The sequence below is a fragment of the Poecile atricapillus genome, chromosome 3 (assembly GCF_030490865.1).
Source record: "Poecile atricapillus isolate bPoeAtr1 chromosome 3, bPoeAtr1.hap1, whole genome shotgun sequence".
Classification (NCBI taxonomy): Eukaryota; Metazoa; Chordata; class Aves; order Passeriformes; family Paridae; genus Poecile; species Poecile atricapillus.
This window is the reverse complement of record NC_081251.1, coordinates 1,521,504-1,537,201: the sequence shown is the minus strand read 5'-3', so window position 1 is coordinate 1,537,201 and position 15,698 is coordinate 1,521,504. Positions and strand designations below refer to the sequence as shown.

Here is a 15,698-nt window from a genome sequence, read left to right as displayed (position 1 = left end):
TTTTATTTTTTTATTTCTATTTTTATTTTCATTTTCATTTTATTTTTAATTTTTATTTTTATTTTTATTTCTATTTCCATTTCTATTTTTATTTTTTATTTTTATTTTTTCCCTGTTGTTCGTTTTCCCTGGGATAATTTTTTGGATTTCTCCCGCTTCCCACGGCGGGATTTTTTGGGAGGGGGGATGGGAACACCGCGAGATTCCCGGGATGTCGGAGCGGCTGGAAAAGCGGGAAAAGCGGGAAAAGCGGCGGGAAAAGCGGGAAAAGCGGCTGGAAAAGCGGGAAGGGGCGCAAGGCCTGGTGTGGAAAATCCCGGCGTGGGGGGAGGGGATCATCGGGAACCTCATTCCCAAAAAAAAACCCGGGATTTTGGGATGGCGGAACCCCCAAAAACCCGGGGCGGGGCCGGGTGGGGCGGGGAGGGGGCGGGAACGGGAACGGGAACCGCCCCCAGGAGCGGCTTCATCCCGGAGCGGGCTCCGGGAACACCGGGAGAACACCGGGAACAGCGACAGCGGGAAGAGCGACACCGGGAATACCGGGAAGAACACCGGGAAGAGCGACACCGGGAATACCGGGAAGAACAACGGGAAAACAGGGGGAATACCGGGAAGAGCAACGCTGGGAAGAACAGCGGAAATACCGGGAAAGAGCTCCGGGAAGAATACCGGGAAGAGCAACACCGGGAAGAACACCAGGAATACCGGGAAGAACACCGGGAAGAACCGCGGGAAGAGGCTCCAGGAACAACACCGGGAATAGCACCGGGAAGAAGAGCACCGGGAATACCGGGAAGAGGCTCACCGGGATGTGGCAGGAGGGCGAGCGGTGCCCCGTGCGGCGGCCGCCGCGGAGGAGGGAGCGCTGCCGGCCGTGCCAGGTCCTCTCCGCCAGGTGAGGGGAACCGGCACCGGAACCGGCACCGGGAAGGGCCGGGAGACACCGGGAGAGGACCCGGGGTGGGGGAGAGGGGTCGGGTACCGGGATCGGGTACCGGGATTGGGGGATTGGATACCGGGATTGGGCGCTGGGACTGGGGGACAGGACCGGGTACCGGGACTGGGGAACCGGGACCGGGACCGGGATTGGATAACCGGGACCGGGATTGGGGGACCGGGACCGGGATTGGGGGATCGGGACCGGGTACCGGGACTGGGGGATCGGGACCAGATACCGGTTTTGGGGGACCGGGTACCGGCATTGGGGGACCGGTACCGGGTACCGGAGCGGCCCCAGGGTTGGGGGTCCCGGCGCAGGAGCGGCCCCGGGACTGGGGGTCCGGACCCGCGGAGCTGCCCCGGTTCGGGGGTCACCGGTCCGAGCACGGCAGCGGGACCGGGTTTGGGGAACCGGGGCTGGCCCGGGGGGGAAAAGAGGGGTCCCGAACCGGGCACCGGAGCAGCCCCGAATTCGGGGGGTCCGGGACCGGGAGATCCAGAACCGGGCACAGGAGCTGGGGGGGGCGGGAGCCGAGGATCCAGACCCGGGCACCGGAGCAGCCCCGAGTTCGGGGGTACCGGGACCGGGAGATCCCGAACCGGGCACAGAGCAACCCTGACTCGGGGGTACCGGGACCGGGAGATCCAAAACCAGGCACCGGAGCAACCCCGAATTCGGGAGGACCGGGACCCGGGGATCCCGAACCGGGCACCGGAGCAGCCCCGAGTTCGGGGGTACCGGGACCGGGAGATCCAGAACCGGGCACAGAGCAACCCTGATTCGGGGGTACCGGGACCGGGAGATCCAAAACCAGGCACGGAGCAACCCCGAATTCGGGGGTACCGGGACCTGCGGAGCCATCCCCGAGCCCCGGTGCTGTCCGCTCTCTCGGTACCGGGCCGGGGCTGGGTCGGGGGGGTCCCGGGCGGTTTCGTGGCCGCTGCCCGGAGCCCCCCCGGCCGCGGCCCCGGGGCGGCGTCACCGGGCGGGGGGGAGCGGGCGCGGCTGAGTCACGGGCAGGAAACCGAGCGCGGTTGCATCAGAAGCGGCAGAGCTGGAAAATCCCGTCCCATCCCCGTCCCGCAGCGCGCAGGAAGGAGCGGAAATCATGGAAAAACCCAGCTCCAGCAGCAGCTCCAGCGGCAGCTCCAGCGGCAGCTCCAGACCCAAGCTGAAGGAGGAACTGCTGTGTCCCATCTGCTACGAACCTTTCCGGGAAGCCGTCACCCTCTCCTGCGGCCACAACTTCTGCAAGGGCTGCGTCAGCAAATCCTGGGAAAACCGGCGGCACGCCTGCCCCGTCTGCAAGGAAAACTCCTCGCTGGAAGATCTCCGCCTCAACTACACCCTCAACAACCTGGTGGAGCTGATCCTCAAGGAGGAAGGGCAGCGGCAGAGCCCCGGCGCTGCTCCCTGCCCCGTCCATGGGGAGGATCCCAAGTTTTTTTGCCTGGAAGATAAGGAGCTGGCGTGTTTCGCCTGCCAGAATTCCAAGCAGCACCAGGGGCACAAGATGAGGCCGGTGCGGGAAGCGGCGGCGGATTTCAGGGTGAGGGGGGTGCGGGGAAGTGGGGATGGAGCTGGGGATGGAGCTGGGGATGGAGCTGGGGATGGATCCGGGGATGGATCTGTGGATGGATCCGAGGATGGATCCGGGGATGGAGCTGGGGATGGAGCTGGGGATGGAGCTGGGGATGGATCCGTGGATGGATCTGGGAATGGATCTGGGGATGGATCTATGGATGGATCTATGGATGGATCTATGGATGGGTCCATGGATCTGTGGATGGATCCAGGGATGGATCTGGGAATGGATCCATGAATCCATGGATGGATACGGGGATGGATCTGGGGATGGATCCATGAATCCATGGATGGATCCGGGGATGGATCTGGGGATGGATCCATGAATCCATGGGTGGATCTATGGATGGATCTGGGGATGGATCTGGGGATGGATCCATGGATGGATCTGGGGATGGATCCAGGAATGGATCCTGGGATGGATCCATGAATCAATGGATGGATCTGTGGATGGATCTGGGGATGGATCCATGGATGGATCCATGGATAGATCTATGGATGGGTCCATGGATCCATGGGTGGATCTGGGGATGGATCTGGGGATGGATCTATGGATGGATCTGGGAATGGATCTGGGGATGGATCCAGGAATGGATCCGGGGATGGATCCATGAATCCATGGATGGATCCGGGGATAGATCTGTGGATCAGTGGATGGATCCGTGGATGGATCCGTGGATCAGTGGATGGATCCGGGGATGGATCCAGGGATGGATCTGTAGATGGATCTCAGGATAGATCTCAGGATGGATGGATGGATGGATTCATGGATGGATGGATGGATGGATGAATCTGTAGATGGATCCGTGGATGGATCCATGGACATCCCAAAAAGCTGCGGACATCCCAGATTTTTCCAGGCTGGGATTTGGGATGAGACAGCCACGCTTCCCTGCGGGAATGTGGCGGCTGCTGGATGCTCTCCTGCCCTTTAATTATCCCGGATAATTATCCTGCAGGGGGAAAAAAAAAACCGGGATAACGACGGATCCGGCCACGCTGGTTATTCCAGGGATATAAATTGGGGATTTGGGAGTTGCAGAATTCCAGCAGGAAGGAGGGACGGGATGTGGCTGGGGGAGGAGGAGGAGACGGGAATCAGCCGGGAGCTGGGAATGGCGCCAGGACACGCTGGAGAACGGCCAGCGCCGCCCTGACTCATCCCGCTGGATTCCAAACGTGGCGGGAAAAGCTCGGCCGGTGGGAATGGGAGTGGGGAAACAATGGGGAAAAATGGGAAAAAAAAGGGAAAATGGGAATGGGAAAATGGGAATGGGATCGGGAATGGGAAAATGGGAATGGGATCGGGAATGGGAGTCAGGAAAATGGGAAAGGGGTTGGGAATGGGAAAATGGGAAAATGGGAAAATGGAAAAATGGAAATGGGAAAAGGGAATGAGAATGGGAAAATGGGAATGGGAAAATGGGAATGGGAAAATGGGAATGGGAAAATGGGAATGGGAAAAGGGAATGGGAATGGGAAAATGGAAAAATTGGGAATGGGAATGGGATCGGGAATGGGAAAATGGGAATGGGAAAATGGGAATGGGAAAATGGGAATGGGAATGGGAATCAGGAAAATGGGAAAGGGATTGGGAATGAAAATAGGAATGGGAATGGGAAAATGGGAATAGGAATAGGATCGGGAATGGGAATCAGGAAAAGGATCAGGAGTGGGGCTGAGAAGGGGAAAATGGGAATGGGGAATGGGAAAATGGGAATGGGAATAGGAATGGGAATGGGAATGGGAATGGGAATGGGAATAGAAATGGGAACGGGGCTCCCCACGGCACCAAGACAGGCAGGGATGGGATATCCCAAAAAAACCACATGGAGGAGGATTCCCTATGGAGCAAAGCTCCTCTCCCAGCTCGGATCCCGGCTGCCGGAGGGGAAGGGTTGGATGGAGCCGGGATCTGGCTCCGGGGGTGTTCATCCACACGGGAAAATCCCGGGAATGGGAGAATCCTGAGGGCATCTCCTCCCCGCAGGCCAAGCTGGCGAACATGGAATCTTCCCTGCGGGATAAGGCCAAGGATTTCGGGACCGTGCGCCGCTCCTACGAATCCATCTCCCGGCACAACGAGGTGCGTGATCCGCCCGGAGCTGGGAGTGATCCCATCCCGGGAAAGGAGAGCAGTGGGGATTTGGGAAGAGGGGACAGGAATTTGGGAAGAGCAGCGTGATTCCAGTGATCCCGGGGAATTGCTGAGCTGTGGGAAGGGGAAGTCCAGAGAATTTGGGATCTCCAGAGGTGGGATTGATCCCAATCCCAATCCCAATCCCAATCCCGATCCTGCACGTGCGCTGGGGTGGAGCCCTGATCCCATCCTGGGAAAGGAGAGCGGTGGGGATTTGGGAAGCGGAGACGGGAATTTGGGAAGATCTCAGTGATCCCAAGGAATTGAGCTCTGGGAAAGGGGAGTCCAGGAGAATTTGGGATCTCCAGAGCTGGGATCGATCCCAGTCCTGCAAGTGAAGCCCCATTCCCATCCCGAGAAAGGAGAGCAGTGGGGATTTGGGAAGCGGGGACGGGAGTTTGGGAAGATCCCAGAGATCCCAGTGATCCCAGGGAATTGCTGAGCTGTGGGAAGGGGGAGTCCAGGGAATTTGGGATTTCCAGAGGTGGGATTGATCCCAATCCTGAGAGTGAAGCCCCATTCCCATCCCAGGAAACAAGAGCTGTGGGGATTTGGGAAGCAGGGACGGGAATTTGGGAAGGATCCCCCAGTGATCCCAAGGAACCTCCGGAGCTGCCTGGCCGGGGACCCCGGGGAATTTGGGCGCTCCAGGGAATGGGTGGGGTGGGAAGTTCCAGCATTCCCAGCTGGAGCGAGGTGCCACCATTCCCAGGCGGAATCGGCGCGGCTGGAGCGGCAGGTGAAGTGGGAATTCGAGAAGCTGCACAAATTCCTGCGGGATGAGGAGCAGGCGCTGCTGGCGCAGCTCCGGGAGGAGACGCGGCGGAAGCAGGATCTGATCCAGGGGAAGATGGAGCAGCTGCTGGAGGAGAGCCAGGCCCTGCTCAAGGAGTCCGGGCAGATCCAGGCCGACCTCAAGGAGGACGACTACACATTCCTGAAGGTAATTCCCATCGGGAATTCCGCTCCTGATCCCCGCCTCCCCCGCCTGATCCGTCGGTGGTCGGAATTCCGGCAGCCGGGATCTGATTCCCGGTGTCTTTTCTTTTCCAGACCCACAAGAACCGCAAGCGGAGGTAGGTCCCGATCCCGGGAATATCCGTGGGAATCTGGGAATGGCTGAGCCCTTCCCGAGGGCTGGAAGGGCTCTCCTGCCTGGCTGGAATGTGATCCCAGCTCCAAGAAAATTCCAGCGTCCCCTCCGAGTCCGGGAGGTGCTGGGTGTTCCCCCGGGAGCTCCAGGGGAAATGGAATTTCCGGGTTTGTGGGAATCATCAAATCCCAGATTTTGCTGGAATTGAGGGAGGATGAGCTCGGGGATCTCCCGCTGGATTCGGGAGCCTCATCCCGATGGTTTCTCCACGGTCAATCCCTAGGATCGCCTGCACGGCCGAGGAGCCGGAAGCCGTTCCCTCGGGAATGCTCCTGGACGTGGCCAAGTACCTGGGATCGCTCCAGTACAAAGTGTGGAAGAAGATGTTGGCCACCATCACCGTGGGTGAGGAGCCGGGAACGGCCGGAGCGGGAATTCCCAAGGGTGGGAAGATGGGAGAAGCCGAGATGGATTCTTCCCTAAAAAAGGGTGGATTTGGGGGTCTGGGAAAATGGGGAATGTGGAGCTGGGATGGGCCTGGATCGGGGGTTGGAGAGCTCGAGGGAGGGGCTTTGGACATGGGAGGGAAAACTGGGAATGGCTGGTGATTCCCAGGGGTGATGTGGGTTAGGGAGGAATCCATGGATAGGGGTGGAATCCATGGATCTGTGGAGGGATGGATGGATGGATGGATCCATGGAATGATGGATGGATTCATGGATGGAGGGAGGGATGGATGGATGATGGATGGATGATGGATGATGGATGGATGATGGATGGATGATGGATGATGGATGGATGATGGATGATGGATGGATGGATGGATGATGGATGATGGATGATGGATGGATGATGGATGATGGATGGATGGATGATGGATGGATGGATGATGGATGGATGATGGATGGATGGTGGATGGATGGATGATGGATGGATGGATGGATGATGGATGATGGATGGTGGATGGATGGATGGATGGATGATGGATGGATGGTGGATGGATGGATGATGGATGGATGATGGATGGATGATGGATGATGGATGGTGGATGGATGGATGGATGGATGATGGATGATGGATGGATGGATGGATGGATGATGGATGGATGATGGATGATGGATGGATGGATGGATGGATGATGGATGGATGGATGATGGATGGATGATGGATGGATGATGGATGATGGATGGATGATGGATGGATGATGGATGGATGGATGGATGATGGATGGATGGATGATGGATGATGGATGGATGGATGATGGATGGATGATGGATGATGGATGGATGGATGATGGATGGATGATGGATGGATGATGGATGATGGATGGATGGATGATGGATGGATGGATGATGGATGATGGATGGATGGATGGATGGATGGATGGATGGATGGATGGATCCATAGACAGATGGATGGATCCATGGATGGATGGATGAAACCATGGGTGGATGGATGGATCCATGGAAGGATCCACAGACGGATGGAGGGATGGATCTATGGATGGATGGATCCATGGAAGGATCTATGGATGGATGGATGGATGGATCCATGGATGGATGGATCCATAGACAGATGGATGGATCCATGGATGGATGAAACCATGGGTGGATGGACGGATCCATGGAAGGATCCATGGATGGATGGATGGATCCATGGATGGATGAATCCATCAAATGGATGGATGGATCCATAGACGGATGGATGGATCCACGGATGGATGGAACCATGGATGGATGGATGGATCCATGGAAGGATCCATGGAATGATGGAGGAATGGATCCATGGGTGGCTGAATGGATGGATGGACGGATCCCTGGAATGGATCCCTGGAACGGATCCATGGAGGGACCCACAGAGGGCTGGCTGGATCCCCGCCCATCTGCTTCCCAAAAAACCTCCCCCTTTCCCGGCCAGTCCCGTTCAGCCTGGATCCCAACTCGGCCGCCGGCTGGCTCTCGGTGTCCGAGGACCTCTCCAGCGTCTCCAACCGCGGCTACACCCTCTCCGTGGAAAACCCGGAGCGCTTCACCTCCACCCCCTGCATCCTGGGATCCCGCGGCTTCTCCGAAGGCTTCCACACCTGGGAGGTGGACCTGGGCGGGCTGACCAACTGGAGGGTGGGCGTCTCCCGGCCCCACCACGGCTCCCACTGGGCGTTCCACCACGATTCCCGCTCCGGATTCTGGTACATCTACCACATTCCCGGGAAAGACGAGTGCCGGGCCTCCAACGCCGTGCGCTCCGAGGCGGCGCCGGGAAACATCCGGCGGATCCGGGTGGAGCTGGACTGCACCGAGGGGGAATTGTCCTTCTACGACGCCGAGCTCCGCAGCCACATCTACACATTCCATGAGAAATTCGGAGGCGTCGTCTTCCCCTATTTCTACGTGGGAGGGCCCCAGGGCGGCGCCAAGGCCAAGTCGCTCCGGATTTGCCCGCTCCAGGTCCACGTCCGGGAGGAAATCCCGGTTTAGGAGCCTCCCGCTTCCCGGTGGGGTTCTCCAGGTGCTCCTCCAGCTTTTCCAGGTGCTTTTCCCGAAAAGGAAAAAAAAAAACCAGGGATAAAAAGAATGTTTGTAACGCTTCGGGTTTTTATAGTTAATAAAAATTAATAAACTCTTGCTTCTTATTCCCAAATCCCAAATTTTTCTGTCGCGGATCCAAGCCGGGAAGGCTTTGGGGAGAAGGGATCTCCTTGTCCGATAAGGAATTCGACCGTTCTGGGGTTTTTTCCTGGGGTTTTCAGGGATCTGGGAATTGCTGTTGGGAACGGCAATGATTATCCCGGCTCTTGGAATGGGAAAATCCCACGGGATTTGGCCGGAGCGAGGGGTTCCGTCCCCTCCAGGTGGAATGGGAACATCCCCGGGAGCATCCCAGCTCCTCCAGCCTTTTTCCCATGGTTTTATCCCTCCCAGGGGCTTTTCCATGAATTCCCAGCTCTGGGAATGCTGTGCAGATGTGGCGTCGGGAAGCGGAGAAAATTCAGAGTTTTTATCTGGAGTTAATCCCACCTGTATTTTTTCCCAAATCCAGGCAAATCCTTGGAATTTCAGGCAATTCCATGGGAAAAGGGCCCATTTTCCCGCTTTTTTCCTGCCTGGATTCCGACGTTTTGTGTTTTATATAAATGTTTTATATTTATTTGATTGTAACTACTTTTTAAATTTTTTTTTTCATTTATTTTGTAATTATTTTGGATTTTTGGGGGGGTTGAGTTTATTTTTATCTTTGTTTTATGCCATTTTGTGGGGTTTATGATTCTATTTATTTTATATACATTCTATATATTTAAAATTTATTTTATATTTATTTTTGCATTTATTTCAAATTTATTTTATATTTTTTATGCAATTCTTTTAAATGCAATTTGTTTTAATCTCAAATTTATTTCAAATTTATACTTATTTTATGCATTTTTTTGAAATGTATTTTTTTGGATATTAATTTTTGAATTTATTTCAAATTTATTTTATATTACTTTATACACATGCATTTATTTTAAATGTCATTTCTTTTAAATGTAATTTCTTTTATATGTATTTTTGAATTTATTTCAAATTTTTTTTATATTTCTTTTATACATTTATTTCAAATTTATTTCAAATTTATTTTACATTTGCTTTCTGCATTTCTTTAAAATGCATTTTATAATTTTCGGGACATTTATTTAAAAAATCATTTTAAATTTGATTTTTTAAAATTTGTTTTATTTTATTTTATTTTGATTTGATTATTTTTTCATTTATTTTACTTTATTTTTATTTTATTTTATTTTATTGTATTGTATTGTATTGTATTGTATTGTATTGTATTTCTATTTTATTTCATTTCATTTAATTCTACTTTTTTCATTTTTTTAAATTTCATTTTATTTTTAATTATTTCATTTTATTTTTAATTATTTTATTTTATTTTATTTTATTTTATTTTATTTTATTTTATTTTATTTTATTTTATTTTATTTTATTTTATTCTATTCTGTTCTATTCTATTCTATTCTAATTAATTTTTTTTAATTAATTCCCCCAATTCTTTCCCCACTTTTCCCCCATCCCATTTTCCAGCTTCCAAAAAAACCCCCATCCCTTCTCTTCCCACTTTTCCCATTTTTCCCATTTTTCCCACTTTTCCCACTTTTCCCACAATTCCCGCCCCATTCCCGCCCCTCCCCCATCCCGGGATCCCCCCCGGACCCACCCAGGATTCGGGGCGGGGCCTCCACAAACGGCGGCTTCCCATTGGCTGTCTCTCCTCGATGATGTCATTTCTGACCAATCAGCGCCCGACACCGCGGCTTTGCCCCGCCCCGCCCCTCCCTGGCGGTATCCGGAGCATCCCAAGGATTTTGGGGGGGATTTGGGGGATGCGGGAGCCTCCCGGGGGGGTTCTCCGGGATTCCTGGGAGCCGCTGGCATTCCCAGGGGCAGGAATCGTGGATCGGGAATGGTTCCGGTGGGAAGGAGCCGTAAATCCCATCCCGATCCCGATCCCAGGCTGCTCCAGCTTTTCCTTGGGCGTTCCCAGGGATTCTCTGGGAATTCCTTCCCGAGCTCCCAGCCCCAGCTCCCCTTTCCCAGTAGAAGCCATTCCCTGGCTCCTGGCCCTGCGGCCCTTTCCCAAATCCCAGCTCTCCCGGAGCCCCTGGAGCCTCGGGAAGCGGCTCCCAGGATTCCCGGGATCCTTCCCTGATCCGGCTGCACATTCCCGGCTCTCCCAGCCTGGGATTGGATCCAGCCCCACCCCGACTCCTCCTGGAGAAGGAATTTCGGGATCCGGGGGCTTCACTGGGAATCTCAGGACTCCAGGAAGGGTCTCCCTTCCCTTTTCCATCCCTGAATTCCATAAAAATCCCTTGGGGTGGATCCTGAGTGTTCTTGATCCCAGAATCCCAGAATGGTTTGGGATGGGATCCAGGGATTTTCAATCCCAATCCCAATCCTAGGTGGCTCCAACTTTTCCTGGGAATTCATCCCAGGGATTCTCTGGGAATTCCTTCCCAAGCTCCCAGTCGCAGCTCCCCTTTCCCAGTGGGAAGCCATTCCCTGGCTCCTGGCCCTGCGGCCCTTTCCCAAATCCCAGCTCTCCCGGAGCCCCTGGAGCCTCGGGAAGCGGCTCCCAGGATTCCCTGGAGATGATCCCACAGCCCCCGGGAATGGCTCGGCGGGGATGGAAAAGGGATGACAGCCCGCAGGTTCCCTGGAGAATCCCAGATTTCCATGAGCTCCTTTTCCTGAGCCTCCTTTAGTCGGGATCGGGACGGAAAAAAAACAATTCCCGGTGTTGGAGCATCCAGGATGGAGAGGGAAAATCCTCAGGGATGGCGGCCATGGAGTGTTCCCCGCTCCAGGATTCGATTCCAAAATTTATCCCTAAAAAATCCACTCCTGGAACTGGGACCCTCCCCTGGTGCTCCCGGCGTCATTCCGCACTCCAGAATTTGATCCCAAACTTTATCAATAAAAAATCCACTCCAGGAACTGGGACATTTCGGGAACTGGGACCCTCCCAGTGCTCCCGGTGTCATTCCCAACTCCAGGATTTGATCCTAAACTCCATCCCTAAAAAAGCCACTCCTGGAACTGGGACATTCCAGGAACTGGGACCTCTCCCAGTGTTCCCAGTGTCATTCCCAGTGTCATTCCCAGTGTCATTCCCAGCTCCAGGATTTGATCCCAAACTCCATCCCTAAAAAAGCCACTCCTGGAACTGGGAGCTTCCTGGTGTTCCCAGAGTCATTCCCAGCTCCAGGATTTGATCCCAAACTTTACCCCTAAAAAATCCACTCCTGGAACTGGGACATTCCAGAAATTGGGACCCTCCCGTTGTTCTTGTCATCATTCACAACTCCAGGATTTGATTCCAAACTTTATCCCTAAAAAAGCCACTCCTGGAACTGGGACCCCCCCTGGTGCTTCCAGCGTCATTCCCGGCTCCAGGATTTGATCCTGAACTCCATCCCTAAAATCAGCCATAATGGAACTGGGAGCTTCCCGGTGTTCCCAGAGTCATTCCCAGCTCCAGGATTTGATCCCGAACTTTATCAATAAAAAATCCAGTCCTGGAACTGGGACATTCCAGAAATTGGGACCCTCCCATTGCTCCCGGCGTCATTCCCGGCTCCAGGATTTGATCCCGAACTCCATCCCCAAAATCAGGCACAATGGAACTGGGACCTCTCCCAGTGTTCCCAGTGTCATTCCCAGCTCCAGGATTTGATCCCAAACTCCATCCCTAAAAAAGCCACTCCTGGAACGGGGACATTCCGGGAATTGGGACCCCCCCTGTTGCTCCTGTCATCATTCCCAACTCCAGGATTTGATCCTAAACTCCATCCCTAAAATCAGCCACTCCTGGAACTGGGAGCTTCCTGGTGTTCCCGGCGTCATTCCCGGCTCCAGGATTTGATCCCAAACTCCATCCCTAAAAAATCCACTCCTAGAACTGGGACATTCTGGGAACTGGGACTTCTCCCGTTGTTCCCGGCATCATTCCCAGCTCCAGGATTTGATCCCAAAGGAGCAGCCGGTGCCAGGCACGGCCGGGATGTCCCCGGAGCCACTGAGGGCTCTTTGTCCCCAGCCCGGCCCCTGGGATTTGACCCTTTCCCGGCCTTTGTCCCTCGGGAATGTGCTCCCGTCCTTCCCACGGGAATCCCAAATCCTTCCCAGCAGGGAAAGGATGGCAGGAGGATCCTTTGGGAATTTCAGGTGTCCCTCCCCCGGAATCATTGGATGGTGGAATGAATTTGGGAATGGGCCTTAAATCCCATCCCATTCCAGCCCAAGGACAGCTCCCCCTATCCCAGATTTCTGAAATCCTAATCCCAATCCCAATCCCAATCCCAATTCCAATCCCAATCCCAATCCCAATCCCAATCCCAACCCATGTCATTCCTGCTCTATCCCAATCCCAATCCCAATCCCATCCCATTCCTCTCCCGTATCCACATCCCCCTATCCCAGATTTATCCAATCCTGATCCCAATCCCAATCCCAATCCCGATCCCAAACCCAATTCCAATCCCAAACCCAATTCCAATCCCAAACCCAATCCTGATCCCAAACCCAATCCCAATCCCATCCCATTCCACCCCAATATCCACCTCCCCATCCCAGATTTATCCAATCCCAATCCCAATCCCAATCCCAATTCCCAATCCTTCATTCCCATCCACAATCCCAATTCCAATCCAATCCCAATCCCAATTCCAATTCCAGTTCCAATCCCAATCCTGTCCCATCCCGATTCTGTATTCCCAATCCCCAATCCCCAACCCCAATTCCAATCCCAATCCCAATCCCAATTCCCAATTCCCAATCCTGCATTCCAATCCCAATCCCAATCTCAAACCCCAATCTCAACCCCAATTCCAATCTCAACCCCAATCCCAATCCCAACCCCAATTCCAATCCCGACCCAAATCCCAATCTCAATCCCATCCCATCCCAATTCTGCATTCCCAATCCCAATCCCAATCCCCAATCCCAATCCCAATCCCCAACCCCAATCCCAATCCCAATCCCAAACCCCAATCCCAATCCCCAATCCCAATCCCAATCCCAAACCCCAATCCCAATCCCAATCCCAATCCCATCCCATTCCTTCCCCTATCCCAGATTTCTCCCAGCCCCACCCAACCTGCAATGGAACATTCCAGAGCCAGAATTCGTGATTCCAACCGGGCCATCCCGTCCTTCCCAACGTCCTGCCCCCCCAAACCCACCCCAAATCCCCAAATTTCCAGAAGGATCCGCCTTCCCAAAACTTTCCCGGTGCTCAGTGCGTAACGGAGAAATCCTAAAAATAGCGGGGCGGCTCCCAGAGGTGCCGGGCGCGTGACCGTATCCGCCGGCGGAAAATAGGCCGGGATGAGGCGGATTTGGGGAAGGAGAGGTGGAATTTGGGAAGGACTCGGCATTCCGGAGGTGTCCCGGTTCCACCTGGATTCCCTGGAGCCGGGGACGGCCCCAAAATAGTTCTGGGATCGGGGGCTGGGCCGATCCCTGTTCCCGTGGCCCCGATTGGGATGGGGGAGGAGGAGTCCGGGAGGGAATTTGGGAATGGGGGAGGATTGGGATGTGACCTGGGGCTGGGAGAGGGGAGGGGACACCCCAATGTCCCCAGATCCTGGAGATGTCACCCCAATGTCCCCAAATCTTGGAGATGTCACCCCAATGTCCCCAAATCCTGGAGATGTCACCCCAATGTCCCCAGACCCTTGAGCTGCCACCCCATTATCTGGGAGAGGACACCCCAATGTCCCCAGATCCTGGAGATGTCACCCCAATGTCCCCATATCTGCCACCCCACTGTCCCCAAATCTTGGAGATGTCACCCCATTGTCTGGGAGGGGACACGTCATTGTCCCCAAATCTTGGAGATGTCACCCCAATGTCCCCAGATCCTGGAGATGTCACCCCATTGTCCTTTGGGATGGAGGGGACACCCCAATGTCCCCAAATCCTGGAGATGTCACCCCAATGTCCCCAAACCATGGAGATGTCACCCCAATGTCCCCAGATCCTTGAGCTACTACCCCATTATCTGGGAGGGGACACCCCATTGTCCCCAGACCTTGGAGATGCCACCCCACTGTCCCCTGGGATGGAGGGGACACCCCATTGTCCCCAAATCTTGGAGATGTCACCCCAATGTCCTCAAATCTTGGAGATGTCACCCCAATGTCCCCAAACCTTGGAGATGTCACCCCATTGTCCCAAACCATGGAGATGTCACCCCATTGTCTGGGAGGGGACACCTCATTGTCCCCAAATCTTGGAGATGTCACCCCAATGTCCCCAGATCCTGGAGATGTCACCCCACTGTCCTCATATCTGTCACCCCACTGTCCCCCCAAATATGTCACCCCACTGTCCCCATATCGGTGTCACCCCACTGTCCCCCAAATATGTCACCCCATAGCAATGTCACCCCAATGTCCCCATATTTGTCACCCCATTGTCCCCATAATGATGTCACCCCAATGTCCCCATACCTGTCACCCCCATATCGATGTCACCCCATTGTCCCCATATCTGTCACCCCAATGTCCCCATATCTGTCACCCCATATCTGTCACCGCATATCTGTCACCCCACTGTCCCCATATCTGTCACCCCATATCGATGTCACCCCCCTGTCCCCATATCTGTCTCCCCAATGTCCCCAAATCTGTCACCCCAATGTCCCCATATCGGTGTCACCCCATTGTCCCCATATCTGTCACCCCACTGACCCCCAAATCTGTCACCCCATATCTGTCACCCCATAGTCCCCATATCTGTCACCCCATTGTCCCCCAAATCTGTCACCCCATATCTGTCACCCCATATCTGTCACCCCATATCAATGTCACCTCATTGTCCCCATATCTGTCACCCCATTGTCCCCATGTCTGTCACCCCACTGTCCCCATATCGGTGTCACCCCACTGTCCCCCAAATCTGTCACCCCATATCGATGTCACCCCAATGTCCCCATATTTGTCACCCCATTGTCCCCATAATGATGTCACCCCAATGTCCCCATATCTGTCACCCCCATATCGATGTCACCCCCCTGTCCCCATGTCTGTCACCCCCCTGTCCCCATATCTGTCACCCCAATGTCCCCATATCTGTCACCCCAATGTCACCAAATCTGTCACCCCCACATCGATGTCACCCCATTGTCCCCATATCTGTCACCCCAATGTCCCCATATCGGTGTCACCCCATTGTCCCCATATCTGTCACCCCATTGTCCCCCCAAATATGTCACCCCACTGTCCCCATATCGATGTCACCCCACTGTCCCTATATCTGTCCCCCCATATCGATGTCCCCCCATTGTCCCCCATATCTGTCCCCATATCTGTCACCCCATATCTGTCCCCCCATATCTGTCCCCATATCTGTCACCCCATATCTGTCCCCCCATATCTGTCCCCATAT

General features: G+C 54.1%; 1 protein-coding gene across 3 annotated transcripts; it reads left to right on the top strand.

Moving 5' to 3' along the window:
• The first annotated feature begins 513 nt into the window (after positions 1-513).
• TRIM35 (tripartite motif containing 35) lies at positions 514-8,404 on the top strand. 3 transcript variants are annotated; one of them, XM_058835277.1, is made up of 7 exons: positions 514-898; positions 2,030-2,465; positions 4,518-4,613; positions 5,380-5,610; positions 5,721-5,743; positions 6,044-6,165; positions 7,678-8,404. In XM_058835277.1, the coding sequence occupies exons 1-7, from the start codon at positions 813-815 to the stop codon at positions 8,235-8,237; spliced, it is 1,554 nt and encodes a 517-aa protein (XP_058691260.1). In that variant the 5' UTR covers positions 514-812; the 3' UTR covers positions 8,238-8,404. The 3 variants fall into 3 exon arrangements, with proteins under 3 accessions (XP_058691260.1, XP_058691259.1, XP_058691261.1); XM_058835276.1 differs by having other exon boundaries at positions 527-898; positions 2,030-2,492; positions 7,678-8,403; XM_058835278.1 differs by having other exon boundaries at positions 861-884; positions 2,030-2,492; positions 7,678-8,402.
• The last annotated feature ends 7,294 nt before the right edge of the window (positions 8,405-15,698 follow it).

What these genes read in the sequence shown, in the direction of transcription:
- TRIM35 (XM_058835276.1), top strand. Translation starts at nt 813, where the DNA reads ATGTGGCAGGAGGGCGAGCGGTGCCCCGTGCGGCGGCCGCCGCGGAGG. An exon ending in CACAAGAACCGCAAGCGGAG is followed by an intron (nt 5,744 to 6,043) that starts GTAGGTCCCGAT and finishes GTCAATCCCTAG; the next exon opens with GATCGCCTGCACGGCCGAGG. An exon ending in GTTGGCCACCATCACCGTGG is followed by an intron (nt 6,166 to 7,677) that starts GTGAGGAGCCGG and finishes TTTCCCGGCCAG; the next exon opens with TCCCGTTCAGCCTGGATCCC.